Source organism: Ammospiza caudacuta, chromosome 2 (assembly GCF_027887145.1).
Source record: "Ammospiza caudacuta isolate bAmmCau1 chromosome 2, bAmmCau1.pri, whole genome shotgun sequence".
In the NCBI taxonomy this organism is placed as follows: domain Eukaryota; kingdom Metazoa; phylum Chordata; class Aves; order Passeriformes; family Passerellidae; genus Ammospiza; species Ammospiza caudacuta.
The window spans coordinates 116472538-116487719 of NC_080594.1; the positions used below are offsets into that span (position 1 = coordinate 116472538).

The following is a 15182-nucleotide window of genomic DNA, read 5'->3' on the forward strand; positions in this document are numbered from 1 at the left end:
GCTTCACCACTTGGAGAGGAGCTCAGATTAAGGACTGTGATGGAGATTTTGCTAAAGGACCATTGTGCACAGGCTCTGCAGCCTACAAGTTTATAAATAATCACATTATACTTTGCTTTCAGATAGGATAGGTAAAACCACAGCTTACAAATCCAATTTCTATTCTATATTTGATCCTCAGAACAGCTAATCCTCTCTGTAAACAGTAAACTCTGTCCAGAACATTATCATGGTCTGATCTGCTCTCTGTAATTGGGTATTCTTTCAAGAATTTAATTTCTGTTTGATTATTTTTATTTTACCCTAGTAAAATTCCTAAATAGATAATGTAAAAATATTTTTAAGCCAGTGTACCCTCAGTTTCCAGTTGTACTTCATTTCTCCTGGTCAACCTGCTGTCTTCAATACTTTAGCACTTGGTCATGTCTTTCATTCAGCTCAGTGAGCAATGTTCAGAGTCAGGGCTGAAACTGCAGGCTTTAAACAATCTAAATTGCAGTCTTTCACTAATGAGAATGGAGGATACTGTGTCAGAAAAGATTCTAGTAAAACTCAGTGATGTATCTTGCATGGACTGTGAAAATTGCTGCTGTTTCTGCAAGAGCAGCTTTCATGGAGGATTTCTGAACTATTAAGGCAGAAGGTTCATGTGAAATTTTTCATTGTGATTTTCCCTGTCTTTTCAGAGTTGTTTGTCATCCATAATAAAATGAAAAACAATCCAGAACAATCCAGGTATCCCTCTGTAGGAATCACTGGAAGGAATTCATATTTCTCAACCCATAAGCAAATAGATCTTCTTTAAAAGATATCCATAAATGTCCTCTCTGTCATAGTCCCCAATATCCAAAAGAAGCTTTACCTAAAATCCCATATTTAAAAACATTCCAGCTTTCTCATTCTTTAAACTCAGATACAAACACAGCATCAGCCCAACTACACCCAAACTCTCAGTCTCCTTTTTTTATTTCTGTCACTAATTAACAGCTGATATTCAGAAAACCACTCATTTATCTGAGCTTGGAGTGTTAGGAGCATTAAAAATAGGCTGCCAGATTTGCCATCTGTTTGATGCAGTGGGAGCTGCTCTGGGAGAAGAACAGAAAACCAGAGCATGTGTGCATGTCCATGTGTGGGGGAGAGAACACGAGAGCCTCAGCTGAGGGTCTGAGCAGAAATGAAAACTCCCCCGAGCTCTTCAAACACTGACTGTGATAAAAAATGAGAAGTGTGGCAGATATTTTATCCCAAAAAGCCACAGCTCTGTAATGCTGCTGATTCACACAGTTTTGGGCAGGGACATGGCTTAGAATGTTCATTTCACCACTAAATGTCTGTGTGGGGTTTGTTTGATGTGATTTTAACCCTCCCCAGATTCAGAGTGCCTCTCTGCCAGGTGCCCTCTGGTGCCAGCAGGAAAGGAGGACAATTCCAAATCAGCCCAAATCCCCAAAAGCCCCTCTGGGGTGGGATGAATCATCCCTGGAGATGCCACCTGCCCCCTCAATGGCTGCAGGGCTCTCCTGGAGCAGCCATCCCTCCCTTGTGCTTAACTGGGGTCAATCCCATTCCTTTCCCTATGCATTGTCCTAAATTAGGGAACAGCAGCTGCCAGACAGAGCTGATGTACCAGGATCCCAAGGCATGTGGTAAGGCACAATCCCAACCCCTTAACATCTCTGAAAAGAGAGCTGTGGGAAAAGGGGTTTTCCTCTTTTTAGGAAAGAAAAATGCTCATGATGCACTCCCAGGACAGCCCTGCAGATTGTCACTGAGAGGGACAGCATTGCAGAGGTTGGCTCTTCCACTGTGAGGAAAGAAGGCTCTCTGTGATTTTTAGAGTCATCAGGGCTCATAGAAAAAGGGAGATTACATTCAGGAGACACTTGTGCAACCTACTGACTATACTAAGGGACATATTGCAATTATTGCATCTGTCAGTGCTAATTATTAATGGCAGAACACAAGCAGCAACCAGCAAGGCTGATTGTGAGGGGTCAGGCTGAAAGTTTCCTATCTTCTGCACCAAAATTAAAAACATTTCATACAATTATTTATTTCAACCTTTAACAAATGTCTATATTCTGGCTTTCCTTAACACAAGAAGGGCACACATTTGCTGCTAATGGAGTTCTCTAAGTGCAATTAACCCTGCAGCACACGAAGGCATGAGGCTTGAAATGTTTTGTAAACTGGATAATAGGGATGCTTCAGCACCAAATGTTCTCAGTGGCTGTGAGTGAAAGTGCTTGTTTCCAAGCTACTCACACAATTAAAGCCTGACATTGGCACTGGCTTGGTAATAGGGGACTGTTAGAAGGAAAATGGTAATTAATGGAGTGAGGAAAAGCAAGTTTGAGGAGAGACCAGCAAAAGGCTGGCTGGAATCTGTATAAGCAAGTTCATGAGGAAGGTTCTGATGCTTTGAGAGGCTGCCTGGAACAGAGGCTGGACAGAGTTAAAGGAATAAAGTAGGGATTTATTAAAAAGCCTTCAAAGGATGCACCTTGGGCAGCACAAGAGCCTGGCTAAGGCTACTCCCAAGATAGTCACAAGTTTTCACACTTTTATAAGTTTTGGTTCATTTCCATATTGGGGTTAATTGTCCAATTACAGCTTCAGGTTATGCAGTCCCATCCTCCCAGATTGCTCTCCTCAATTCCCTGCTGTTTGCACTTTTTGGGCCTTTTTGTTGTTTGCACTTTTGGGCCCAAAGCTGCAATGGTGTCCTTGGTTCTTCAGCTGTAAAAGGATTTTTTTATCTAATTAAACTGCAAAGAGAACTTGATAACACTTTATATGAAGTTCAGAGCTCTGTGCTAATGCAGTACAGAATCTGGAAAATATGAAAGCTAGAAGTTAAGGCATCAGTTCTAGAAACAGAATGATTTTGTCCTGTTTGTGAGGAGCCAGAAGAGTTTTTTATGAGGAGAATGAGCTATATTTGGCTGCTCTGAACCCATAGGTAACACCAGAGTTACCTATGAGAAAAGTGTTAGACTGAGAGTGTTAAACTTACACTTTGTCTGGACTAGTGTGAACATAAACTGCAATAAATACAATATACTGAGTGTGACTTCACAAAGATAAACAGCAGTAAACAAGCCTTGCTGGGTGATGGGTGTGGAACAATTTTGGAGCTGTGCTGGGATTATGGTTTGCTCCCCTAAATGCTCTGAGGAGCCCCCACTGGGGAGGAAGGAGAAGGGAGAGTAGAGGAGAGAGAGGCCCATGTGTGACATTATCTTTCATGTTTTTAAAAGCATGAGCTGAAGCCATTTTTACTCCTTAAAATGTTTATGTGCTGCAATGTGACAGAGTTCAAGGAACCTGCTGCTCATTTCGGTCTGCTTTACGCCAAGTAAAGTTGGAGTTCACCAGGGCCAGCTGCAGTGAGGATGCCAAGGCCAGCCAAGACCTGGCCAGACTCAGGCTGTTCCACCTTTTCCCTCCCACACCCACAGAGCTCTGCCAGCATTAGGAAAGTGGCCTTGATCCCACACAAACATTCCCATGGCTCACCGTGCTCAGGCAGGATGTAGCACGGAGCATCCCCCAGAGGTGCCCATGTCCTGAGTGCCACCAACACCCACCCTGTGCACCCCTTTGGTGTTTGGCAGCTGAAAGGGTGTTCCCCTAAACCCTCTGAGCAAACAGACCCAGCATGGGCTCCATGGGCTCGCCTTGCTGTGCTGAAGGATTCGTGGGGATGCAAAAGCGCTTCATCGCCTCGAAGGGATCATCACGCCATTATTTCTTCTGCCGCGTTTTGTTTTTCATCTGAATCCAGTTTTGCAGGTTAAAAATAGCCTGGTGAGCCTTGGAAAAATCTGTTGGCTTTGCTAGAATCTGGGCATTCATAGCACAGATGCTGCTGCTGTATTTGAAAGGAAAATCTCATGTGACAGAAGCGGTTCCTGCGCGCTGATGTTTCGATGCAACAACCCTGGTGTTGCTGACTTCTTTTATGGAAAATCCTTTCCTTAGGATTTTTCCTCCTGAGAAGTTGAGAAGCCTCAGGAACAAAATGTAAACAATGATTATCTGCTGCTGTGGAATGCAACAGGTGCATCTGTGATTGGCCCATGTTGGTTGTTTCTAATTAATGGCCAATCACAGTCAGCTGGCTCAGAGAGTCTGAGACACAAGCCTTTGTTATCATTCTTTGCTATTCTATTCTTATCTAGCCTTCTGATGAAATTCTTTCTTCTATTCTCTCAGTATAGTTTTAATGTAATATATATAATAAAATAATAAATCAGCCTTCTGAAACATGGAGTCAGATCCTCGTCTCTTCCCTCAGCAGAAGACCCCTGTGAACACCATCACACTTTGGCACCAAAGCTCAGCCTGAGTCCTCTTCTTTGGGGACCTCAGGCCCAGAGGGACAATGGCTGTGGATGGCTCAGTGTCCTGCAACACAAGTCAGGTCAGTAGATACCCAGAAATCTTGAACCCAATGCATTTCTTTGAGGAAAAGAAAAAAAAAGAAGAAGCAAATTTTCTGCTTAATATCCAGAATGACTCAATAAACCAGCAAAATGACTCCAAAATTCTTTACTTGCTTTCTGAGGAAAATACCATTGAGTGATTTCATAGAATCCTTGACAAAGACAACAGTCATCTTCTTTTTTTCCAGTTACTTCAGGCTCTGTAGCTCTCTGATTTTCCATATTTGTTGCAAATGTGATGTTGATTAAGACACTGGAAACAGAAATCCTCTTGAAAGAAGCATTTTTCTCAGATGAACTCCTTAAAACTCTTCAAGCAAAGCCACTAGCCTGTGACATTTAAAAAGGAGAGCCATGGAGCCACCCTGCTGGGAATAAGGCCACTGGCTGGTTCTGCTCTGCTACCATTTAAATCTCAAAGGTCAAAAGAAAATGTTCCCAGTAGTTTCTCCATGGAAAAAAAGATTGGGCATGAGCTGGGGAACGTTAGTTTTTTTTTTTTTCCTGGTGGATTTTTTAATTCAAAACAGACTCAATAGGAGTTTTTCTTCAAGACGCAGCCAAAGGGTTAATAACAGTATGAAGGAAAATAAGACTCCAGATCTGCCTTAAATATCTGGCTTAAATTTGGCACTTCTCCACTGATATTGGGGGTTTGGATGCTTGACCCCATCTAGTGGCACTCCAGGAATGAGGAGAAACCCCAGTCCATGGGGGTTTGCTGAGATCACCTTATCCCACAAGGAACACAGCCAGGGCTTCTTCCCCTTGCCCTGCTGTGCTCTCCTGTCCATGGCAGCAGAGCAAGGCTGGGCTGGCACATGGAGGTGGTTGATTCCCTGTGTGCTCAGCCCCAGGTGCAACTGAGAAGTGCAGAGGGAGCTGCGTGTCCAAGCAAGTGGGCGATGGACTGCTGGCTGAGAAGATCCTTGTTGGAATTCAGGACATCCCTCTGCTCTGGCTGTCCTGGACTGCCAGGACCCCTGCCAGGGGGCTCAGAGACCCTGGCACAGAGCCCAAGGTGCCTGTGGGTTTAATTGCAACCCATGGAGACAATTACCAACCTTAGATGAAGAATTGCAAGCCACGACAGTTTAAATAGAATGATAGTGAATTTATAATGGGGTGAAAAATAGATTTTTGGGGTTTTTAGAATGGGGGTTCAGGGGGCAAGATGGAGGAATCAGCATGTCCAGCCTTTCTCCTTCTTCTTCTTGGCCTCCATCTTCTGCTGTGATGTTGGCACTTTTAGATTGGTTTAGAGTAGAAGCTCACTGTCTAACATAGGTGATAGGTATTGGAAAGTAATTGTAAACATTGTACACATAGTTTTTAGTATAAAGAAATAACACTGCCCCAGGGGCAGGCAGAGTCCCTGGACTATCTTGCTGAGCTGACCTCGGCAGGTCAGGAGAAAGAATTTTATAGATAAGATACAATAAACAACCTTGAAACTGAGAAATGAAGAGCCCTGACTCCTTCTTTGACCACTGGGCTGGGAAAAGAGACTTTCTAATGCATCTTGGGGTCATTCTGAACAGTTAGAGATCCCGAGAGATCCTTTACAAATAAATAAACTGAGCAGCACTTGTTTCCCCTGGGTGTGCATCCCTTGTTTCCCCTGGGTGTGCATCCCTTGACGTGGGTGCTGGATAGGAAAAGGGTTACACTGGAGTTTCATTTTTCACCCAGCTCCAGAACAAGTGATCTCTTTGAAGCTGTTTTGTGCAGAGCCCTGGATCTGGAGCATGGCTGTAAACCCACAGCCTTTCATCTTCCCCTCCTGCATGTCCATACCTCTGCCAGCTTGGGGTCTCACAGGTGGAATCTGCTGGGCTGGGCCACCTCAGGTCCCTCCTAAAGCTGCCCCAGCTTGGAGAGGTGTTCAGCCAGCTCTGGAGGAGAGCCCAAGGCTGTGGTCAGCTTTGGTGAAGGCAATTTTTGTGCCTGGCTGTGCCTTTGGAAGGTCAGTTTAGCTCAGTGCCCTCTTCTCCAGGGTGAATAGACCAAGTGACATCAGCAGCTCCTCATACAGCTTCCCCTCAAGGCCTTCACCATCTCATGGCCCTCCTTGGGACACTCTCTAATTGTCCAATGACATTTTTATATTATGGTGCCCAAAACTGCCCCCATCAGTCGATGTGAGGCTGCCCCAGAGCAGAGCAGAGCAGGAAAATCCCTTCCCTTGCCTGGCTGGCCATGCTGGGCCTGGTGGCCCTGGGACTGGGATGTCCCTCCTGGCCAGGGCACTGCTGATTCATATTCAATTTCTCTCAACCAGGACTCCCAGGTCCCTTTCCTTGTGCTGGTCCTCAGCATCTCACTCTCCAGTTGATGCACACAGCCAGGGTTATCCCATCCCAGGTGCATTTTCATTTTCCCTTGTTGAACTTCATCCAGCTGGTGATTGCCCAGCCCTCAAACTTGTCAAGGTCTCTCTGCAGGGCCTCCCTGGCCTTGAGGAAGCCAACAGCTCCTCCCAGTTCAGTGTGATCAGCACATTTATTTAGTATTCATTACAGTCCTGTGCCTAGGTTGTTGATGAGGGTGCTGAAAGGCCCAGGAGCCCTTCAGGACCCCACCAGTGATGGGACACCAGCCTGATGTCACCCCTTCACTCCAACCCTTTGTGCCTGACCTGTGAGCCAGCTGCTCACCCACCATTCCACAGAGTTATCCAGCTGTGGGCTGGACATTTTGGGCTGCACATTTTGCCCAGAAGGACATTGTGACAGACAGACATGGCCTTCAGCCCTTCCTCTGGGACGTGCTGGCACCGTCCTGCTTTAGAGAAGGCTGATGGTGCCTCCTTTATTTTAATAACTCCTGGGAAGGATTTCAAAGCCAGCCAGCTCTCCTTTTGTAACCAGGTCCTTCTGCCCTCGCTGCTGTGCCCCTCTGGAGCTGCCAGCACACAAACCTACTTAGTTTAGCTGCACTCTCCTGGTGCAGGGCGCAGGGTCCCGGGGGAGGCAGCCGGGTTTGTCCCTTCCTTTACCCCGCACCGAGGTGAAACAGCTCCTCCTCCTCCCAAAGGCAGCAGCACACCCTGCGGCAGCACGGCTGGAAACTCAGGATGAGGCCATGGAAACGCAAAAATTGGCGCTGAGCAGCTGCAGCCACAAGCAGAGCTGGGGAAGGATGCTCGGTCCCCAATGCCAGCTGGGGTTGGAGCCTCATGAGCCCTTGCAAACTCAACAAGAGCTGCTATAATGAAGCTGTTCCTCGTTATTGGTGGACAAGAAGCTTAGCATTGATTTAATGAGTTCCCTTCAGAAGCCTCCACTGCTGCATTCCTTGGAAGATTAAGGGCTGCTGCTTTTTATCCCCCCTCCCTTCTGCTTCGTTCTAATGATGTTACTGAGCAGGCAGGAGAATCTGAGCTGTGCCCTGCTTACCGCTGGGTGAACCCCATTTACACGGCATTTTTACTTCAGGAATCCTTCCAAACATTACAGGGGCGGGATTTCACATCTGACAAAAGAAACAGTTAACATTGACCGAGATTAAACCCCCTTTAATGCTGCCTGAGTTTGCATTTGCTTGCTCATGTGACTGCGCCTCTCCCGTGCCTTCCTTTAGTGCTAAAAGTACTCTCCAGAGGCTGGTTGGAGAAATGCTGTATTATTTATTTTTTTTAAATCCAGCATAGATGACAAACACTGTGCGTTACCGACATCTATGGAGACACTCACCACCCTTCCGAAATTTCAGTACAAAATTACAAAAATTGTTTCAGTACAAAAATTTCAGTACAAAAATTATTTCAGTACAATTTTTGTACTGCACTGTACAGGTACCAGTAGCCTCCATTCAATCCGTGTTTCTGGGGGCCCACAATTTATTAAACAATCAATTTATTAAACGCTGGAAAAAAGAGAATCAGAGCCCTCACTCATCTCAGCAGAGCCGGCAGGGACGATCTCACGGCAGCACAGGGACCAGCATCACCACTAAGCTACGTCTGAGATGGATCAAGGGGAGCAGCTTTCTCTGGGGAACCCGGCACAGATCTGGATTCTCCAAGGTCTTGTTCTCTCTCTTGCTCTCCAAAGTCACAAAGGATGTGACTTTGAGCGGTGGTAGTGAATTTCCAGGGCAGTGTGGAGGCGTGTGGTGGGATGGGACTGTGAGCAGCAGCTCTCCATTCACTCACACACCACAGGGGACAGAAAGGGACGCGGCATCGCTGCTGCTTCTTTACAAAATCAAAAACAAAAGGCGACATTGGGTGAACAGAAAATTTAGAGCAGGGAGGCGAGAGTGATGTGAATTTTGCAAATCAGAGTTTACTTGCTCCGGAGCTCTCTGTTACAGAAAAGGCGCTTGGTTTGTGGCCAAAGAACCGCTGACAAAGAGAAGGGGGGAAATAAAAAAGCCTTGCAGAAAGGCGCCGGCATTGTTTGCGTTTAAAAGCAGCGGGCTGTCAGCCCGACAGCGTGCGAGCCCTCCCTTTTAGCCAGGACACATTTAGAGAGAGCCAGGACACGTTTCTCCCTGCGCTGTGACCCGTGCTGAACCAAACAAGGCAGGGAAAGTTTGAATTATCGGCGTTACCGAGCATTAACTTGGGCAGGGGCGGCAGAGGGTCCCGCACCCCCGGCACTGCCGGGCCGAACGAGGTGCCCGGGGGCAGAACCAACCTCCAGGAGCTCGAAAAGCTCAATCCCTGCTCCCACTGCCTGGGGGGGACACCTCGCCCCGGGCTGAACTTTATAAACACAGCGCGATGCTGCTCCGGGAGGGGAAACCGAAAGCGAGCATCCCCACGGCGGCAGGGAGAGCTGGCAGCGATTCGGTGTTGGCAGCGCCCAGCCCTCCCCTGTGCCAGCCTCCCCTTCCCCTTTAAATAAACACCCGTGCACGATGCAGCGGGCTCGCAGGATCCCCCCCTTCCCATGGAAAGGGAATGGATGCGGAGCCCATCCGGGAGCGGCCGCAAAAACAGCGAAAGTACCTTTTGGATTCTTCCGTCAATGTCCAAATAAATGCATTTGGGCCGGTAAGTGGAGGAGGCCGATCCCATCTTGCCGCGGCTGGGCTCGTTCCCGGCGTCAATCAGAGCAGAAAATCAGCTCTGTCCCAGCCGGCCGAGCCAGCGCTGCCCGACAGTTCGGTGTCCCCGCTCCGCTGTATCCCGCCGTACTCTCATTCTGGGAAGGTCCCTCCTCTAACATGCATGCATTTTGCTGTGCCTCTGTCTCTCCCTGCCACCTCCTTTTAGTTTTGCCTCGCTCCGGATCCAGCTGCCTCGGACGGGGAGAGGCACAGGCTCCAGATGCTGCCGGCGAGCCCCCTCTCCATCCCCATAGCAACAACCCCTCGTGGCTCTGAGCCTGGGCATCCGCATTCGGGCTCTGACCCTGGGACTCACCAGCTCGAGATCAAGCGGCATTTATCCCCCAAGGGGGCTGCAGAGGAGGAAACACCCCTTCATCGGGGTGCTGAGAGATATAATTTAATTTTACGCTGAAATAGGACCGCAATTATTAGTTAGTGCCCCTCCTGAGCTGCTTGCACAGTGACACGCTCCCGTCTGGAAGTGCCCTGTGCTGGAAGTGTCCTTTCAGACACCCAGCCGAGGCTTGCGCCGTCTCACTCCAAACTCAGCAGCTCCATCTCCACATCCCTCCCGTTACCATCACCAGGACAGAAGGAGCTTTTTCCCCCCTCTGTAAACTCCAGCAGCACGAAGAGACCACAAACCCCATCCTCTCGCCCACCGCCATCCGTGCCACCCCCGGAGCGAAGGGATTTGTTATTTAGGGGAATGTGGAGCCTCCTGGCAGAGGCATCACCCCCGAGGAGGGCAGGAGGGAGCGCAGCCCCAGCGGTGCTCCCGGAGAGATACCGGGTGCCCTCTGCTGTGCCCGGGGCAGCGGAGCCGGGCACGGCTCGGGCATGGAGCTGGGAGGCAGCAGAGAGGATGTACAGGCAGCACACAGCCTGTCCTGACAGCATGAACTCTGGGTTTTATGGGGATTTTCATGGAGGGGCTGCAAAAGCATTTCCTGGCCTCTTCTGTGCTGTGCTGGTTGGGGCAGCGCAGTCGGGGATGCTCACCCTGCCCACCCTGAGCCTTCTGTGCAGCCAGAGAGAGACAAAACTGACCCCAGCAGAGGCCAAGGGGCTTGGCTGTGGCTTCTCCTTGGCTGTGCCTTCTCCTTGGCTCTGTTTTGTCCTTGGTTGTGCCTTCTCCTTGGCTGTGGGTTGCTGCCCCAGGGAAGGCAGGCAGGGCTCTGCTGCTCCACAAAGGGGATTTGTAGGGCTGGAGGGCTGCCTGGGTCCCAGAGCTTCCTGGCAGTCAGAGCTGGGCTGGCCCTTCAGGGTGAAGGCAGTGGTGCTTCTAAAGCTCTCAGAGGCAGCAGCAAGGTGGTTTTATTGGAAGTGCGAGTTTTGCTTCACATCATTCCTCTGGCAGCCTGGAGCAGGCTCTGGGAGTGTCTCAGGAGAGAGCCCTGGGCACTGCAGGGGTGTCCTGTGGCTTGTCCTGTCCCCTCAGCTGTGCCACAGCCTGTCCCACACCCCACTACCCACCCGGTTCTCCTCTGGGCTGCATTGTAGTCTGTCCATCCCACAGATTATCCTGGAAACTCTCCCAGAGGCTGATCCCTCACATTGCCCCACAGGTGATCCCTGTGGCTGTTCTGAGCTTGTCCCACTTCCACAGCCCTTCCACACCAGCCCCACTGCTCTGCACCCCAGTCAGGGCCTCTGTGACTCCCCACTCCACACCCTGCTCTGTTGAGCACTGCCTTAACCCTGCTTTGCTGTGGTTCAGCCCTCAGTGACCTGACTGACCCAGCAGGCTCCTGGGGAAGGTGACCACGATGACAAAAATGCAGCCATTGGGAAGGAGACAGCAAGAGCACTCCCTCTGGGGATGCACATGGGGCATTTGGGGTTGGAGAGGAGGATGCTGAGCTCTCCCACTGTCATCACCCACTCCAGGAGTGGTCAGACATCATCACTGGGCCATTTCAGGATTTGATCACACATCACTGAGATATCTAATGATCAGTCTCACACTGGTGAGAACCTACTTTTTGATTATTTTTATTTATTTTTTTTAATGTGACCAAGAGCAAAAGGACAAGCTCTGAAATCCAGGTGATGATCCCAGTCTGCCTCTCCACTGTCCTTGTCCTGTCTACTCTCCCTGTGTATTTAAAATTGTGTTTCTTAAGCTCCATCCCCCTCTCCCTAATTACAGTAATGCTTGTTGGAAAAACTGCTTTTCTGTACAGCTGCTGACTATTGCTCTTTTCAAGAACTTCATGCAGAAGTGAATCTTCAAAAGCTGAGCGCTCAGAAACGATGACAAAAGCCTGATGCAATCAAAGGCCCAGTTTATGACCAAGCCTGAAAGAAGACAAAAGATAACATTAATAAAAGAGAGTGTGCAGCTCCAGCAGATCACTGCCTTCAGCTGCTTTAACCTTCCAAAGTCTCCTTATTTCAGTATACACTGGGCAATGTGGGGCAATAATTATTGGGAAGCATTACCTTGTCTCATCAAATCCTTCCAATCCAAGACCAAATCCAAGCAGCAGAGTGCCAGACAGTGATTTTCCATCGTCTGCCTTAAAGGAATGTTCTGCCCAGCTCAGGGCAGTGCCAGGCTCCTGTGCCCCTGACCCCATCAGGTGTTTCACAGCTCTGCTTTGCCTCCCCTGGGATTTTTACTGAGGCCAACACTCTTCCCTCTGTACACTCCAAGCCTGGAATGTTCCTTTTGGAGAGCTCAGGGTCAATCCCAGGGATGTGGCAGTGCCCCAGCCAGGTGTCCCTTACCCCAGGGGTGCTCCCAAGGGGTGACAAAAGCAATTCCGTCTCCCAGCCTTGGTGTCAGATCCCTGTGGGTGGTGTAGAGGCAGATTTTTAGGGATGCTCAGATCCCACATTGCCCTGGGATTGTGCTGATTGAGGCACAGCTCAGCCAGGCTGGTTTGCATGGGCTGAGATCTCCCCCTGCTGCAAACCCTGCTCAGAGGGAGAGGGAGAAGCTGTAAGGATGAAGGGGCTGCTCAAGTCACTCTCCATGCAGGCCTGGGGTGGCACCACTCCTGTCGCCTCCCATCTGAGTCTTTCCCCAGCCCTGAAGTCACTGACACAGCCCTCAGTCTCTCTCAAACCTGATTTTCTTGCTACAGTCAACAAATTCAGTGCCCCTTGCAACCCACTGTGTGCACATCCAGACCTGGGCACTGCACATCAAGGGTCTTCAGAGGGACTGAAATGAGGGGAAAAGAGCCAGAAAATGCGAAACTTACAGTGAAAGATTTTGTACTTTGAAAGAAGTTTGCCTAGAATTAAAAACAGGGAATAAAAAATGTGACAGTGTATGTGTTCACAGGGGTTTTCAGATTGGGGAAGAGATGGAGACCTGACTCCATGTTTCAGAAGGCTGATTTATTATTTTATTATATATATTATATTAAAATTATATTAAAAGAATAGAAGAAAGGATTTCATCAGAAGGCTAGCTAAGAACAGAAAAGGAATGATAACAAAGGCTTGTGACTGACTGAGACAGTCTGGACAGCTCACTGTGATTGGCCATTAATTAGAAACAACCACATGAGACCAATCACAGATGCACCTGTTGCATTCCACAGCAGCAGATAATCAATGTTTACATTTTGTTCCTGAGGCCTCCCAGCTTCTCAGGAGAAAAAATCCTAAGGAAAGGATTTTTCATGAAAGATGTCTGCGACAAGAAAACAGAATTAAAAACATGAAATCAACTTTCTTCCTTACCAGTTCCATATCTTTGAGTGCTTTCTTTGCCCATTAATCCCTCCTGCTGCAGGTCCCTTGTGTCTGTCTCCATGTCCCCACAGGGCCCTGACCTGCTGCTTTACCTCTCCATGCTCCAACCTGCCAAAATGCCAGATTGCCCCTGGAGCTGGGGAGGTTTTCCTTTCCCTCCCACAGCTCCTCTTCTCCCTACTTCACTCAGTTGTCTCTCCCTCTTTTCACCCTCTTTGGTGTTTTGCCATTTTTGCTTCTAGGTTTTTTATTTTTTCCCCCACAGACCTGAAGTCATGCAGGCTTTCTGCAGGAATTAACTTTCTGATTGATGCAGGAATTAACTTTCTGATTGGAAAAAACTTCCTCATTTAACAGCCAAATGGTGGCTGTGGCAATGGGAGCCCCAATGACCTTTCCAGCCCAGCTCTCCCTCCTCTCCCTAAACCCACAGAAAGATCATGATGTGCTGCACATGGAAATTTCACCTCATTTCTTTGCACTTTTCTTTTACACTCTGGGCCAGATTTCCACAGGCCCAGTCCTGGAAGTGATCATACTGAATGTTAATTAGAGAATGACTGATTATTAATATTAGAACCAGTTGCAGACATCTTTCCATGAAAAATCCTTTCCTTAGGATTTTTCCTCCTGAGAAGTTGAGAAGCCTCAGGAACAAAATGTAAACAATGATTATCTGCTGCTGTGGAATGCAACAGGTGCATCTGTGATTGGTCTCATGTGGTTGTTTCTAATTAATAGCCAATCACAGTCAGCTGGCTCAGACAGAGAGTCTGAGACAGAGCCTTTGTTATCATTCTTTCTATTTTATTCTTAGCTTAACCAGCCTTCTGATGACACTTTTTCTTCTATTCTTTTAGTATAGTTTTAATGTAATATATATATAATAAAATAATAAATCAGCCTTCTGAAACATGGAGTTAAATCCTCATCTCCTCCCTCAGCATAAGACCCCTGTGAACACCGTCACAAGAACCTTTATAGATTTGTCCACACAGGCCCTGAACACCCTGACAGTGATGTTTGGCCCCTGCCCAGCGAGCAGCACAGCTCTGCACCTCACTCCTGGCTCCAGCCCCGTTTTTGGGTCCTGTTGCCCTCCCCAGCCCCATCCCCATGCCCAGCCCATGCAGTGCAGCCAACCTCGCTGTCCTCCAGCCTGGTTTCCATGGCAAAGCCCCAGGAGCGTGGGCTGGAGGGGAGCTGTGGCATCTGACGTGGCTGCTCTGGGGCACTGGGTGCAGCAGCAGAGCTCTGTGGGTGGGAGATGTGGGAGATGTGGGATTACTCACCCGGGAACCGGCTCTGCTCCTCACTGCAGCAGCCCTGGCCACCCTGGTGACAACGCTGCCTTCTTGCGCTTTACAGCTGTAGGGAAAATTATGGTGCTTACCAGGAATTCTTGCTGTGTCTCAACACTCAGAGCCAGTTAATAGGCTCAGGTCTTGTGGAAGTGAGAGCAGCCATCCCTGGTACCTCACAAATATCTCTATATGCAGTGCTGGCTTGGAAAAGAGCAGACCCAAGCCATAAAGCACATTTAAAGCACTTGTCCAGATAACATCTGGCATTTTTTGGCTTTCCTCTTTTATCTATTGAGGGAATAAACCTTTTTTCTTCTGCTCTATGTTAGCATTTTTTCAGTGATCTGTTTTCTACAGCACTTGCAGTGCCTGGCAGGTGCTAGGCTGGTTTCCTGAAGGTTTCCCAGTGGGACAGACCCACTGCCTTTCCCTGCTGGAAGGAGCTCCCTCTCCTGTCACAGACATCTTTCATGAAACATCCTTTTCTTAGGATTTTTCCTCCTGAGAAGCTGAGAAGCCTCAGGAACAAAATGTAAACAATGATTATCTGCTGCTGTGGAATGCAACAGGTGCATCTGTGATTGGCCCATGTTGGTTGTTTCTAATTAATGGCCAACACAGTCCTGTCCAAGCTACAAGCCTTTGTTATCATTCC

The 15182-nt window shown here is 48.4% G+C and overlaps 1 protein-coding gene across 2 annotated transcripts in view; it reads right to left on the reverse strand.

Annotated features, from left to right (window-relative positions):
* Positions 1 to 9601, reverse strand: part of PDE9A (phosphodiesterase 9A) — a 56975-nt gene extending 47374 nt beyond the window's left edge. For both annotated transcript variants that reach the window (XM_058824682.1, XM_058824681.1), the window contains exon 1: positions 9409 to 9601. In XM_058824682.1, coding sequence (XP_058680665.1) covers positions 9409 to 9477 — 69 coding nt within the window. In that variant the 5' untranslated portion in view covers positions 9478 to 9601. The remainder of the gene's footprint in view (positions 1 to 9408) is intronic.
* Positions 9602 to 15182: the final 5581 nt, after the last annotated feature.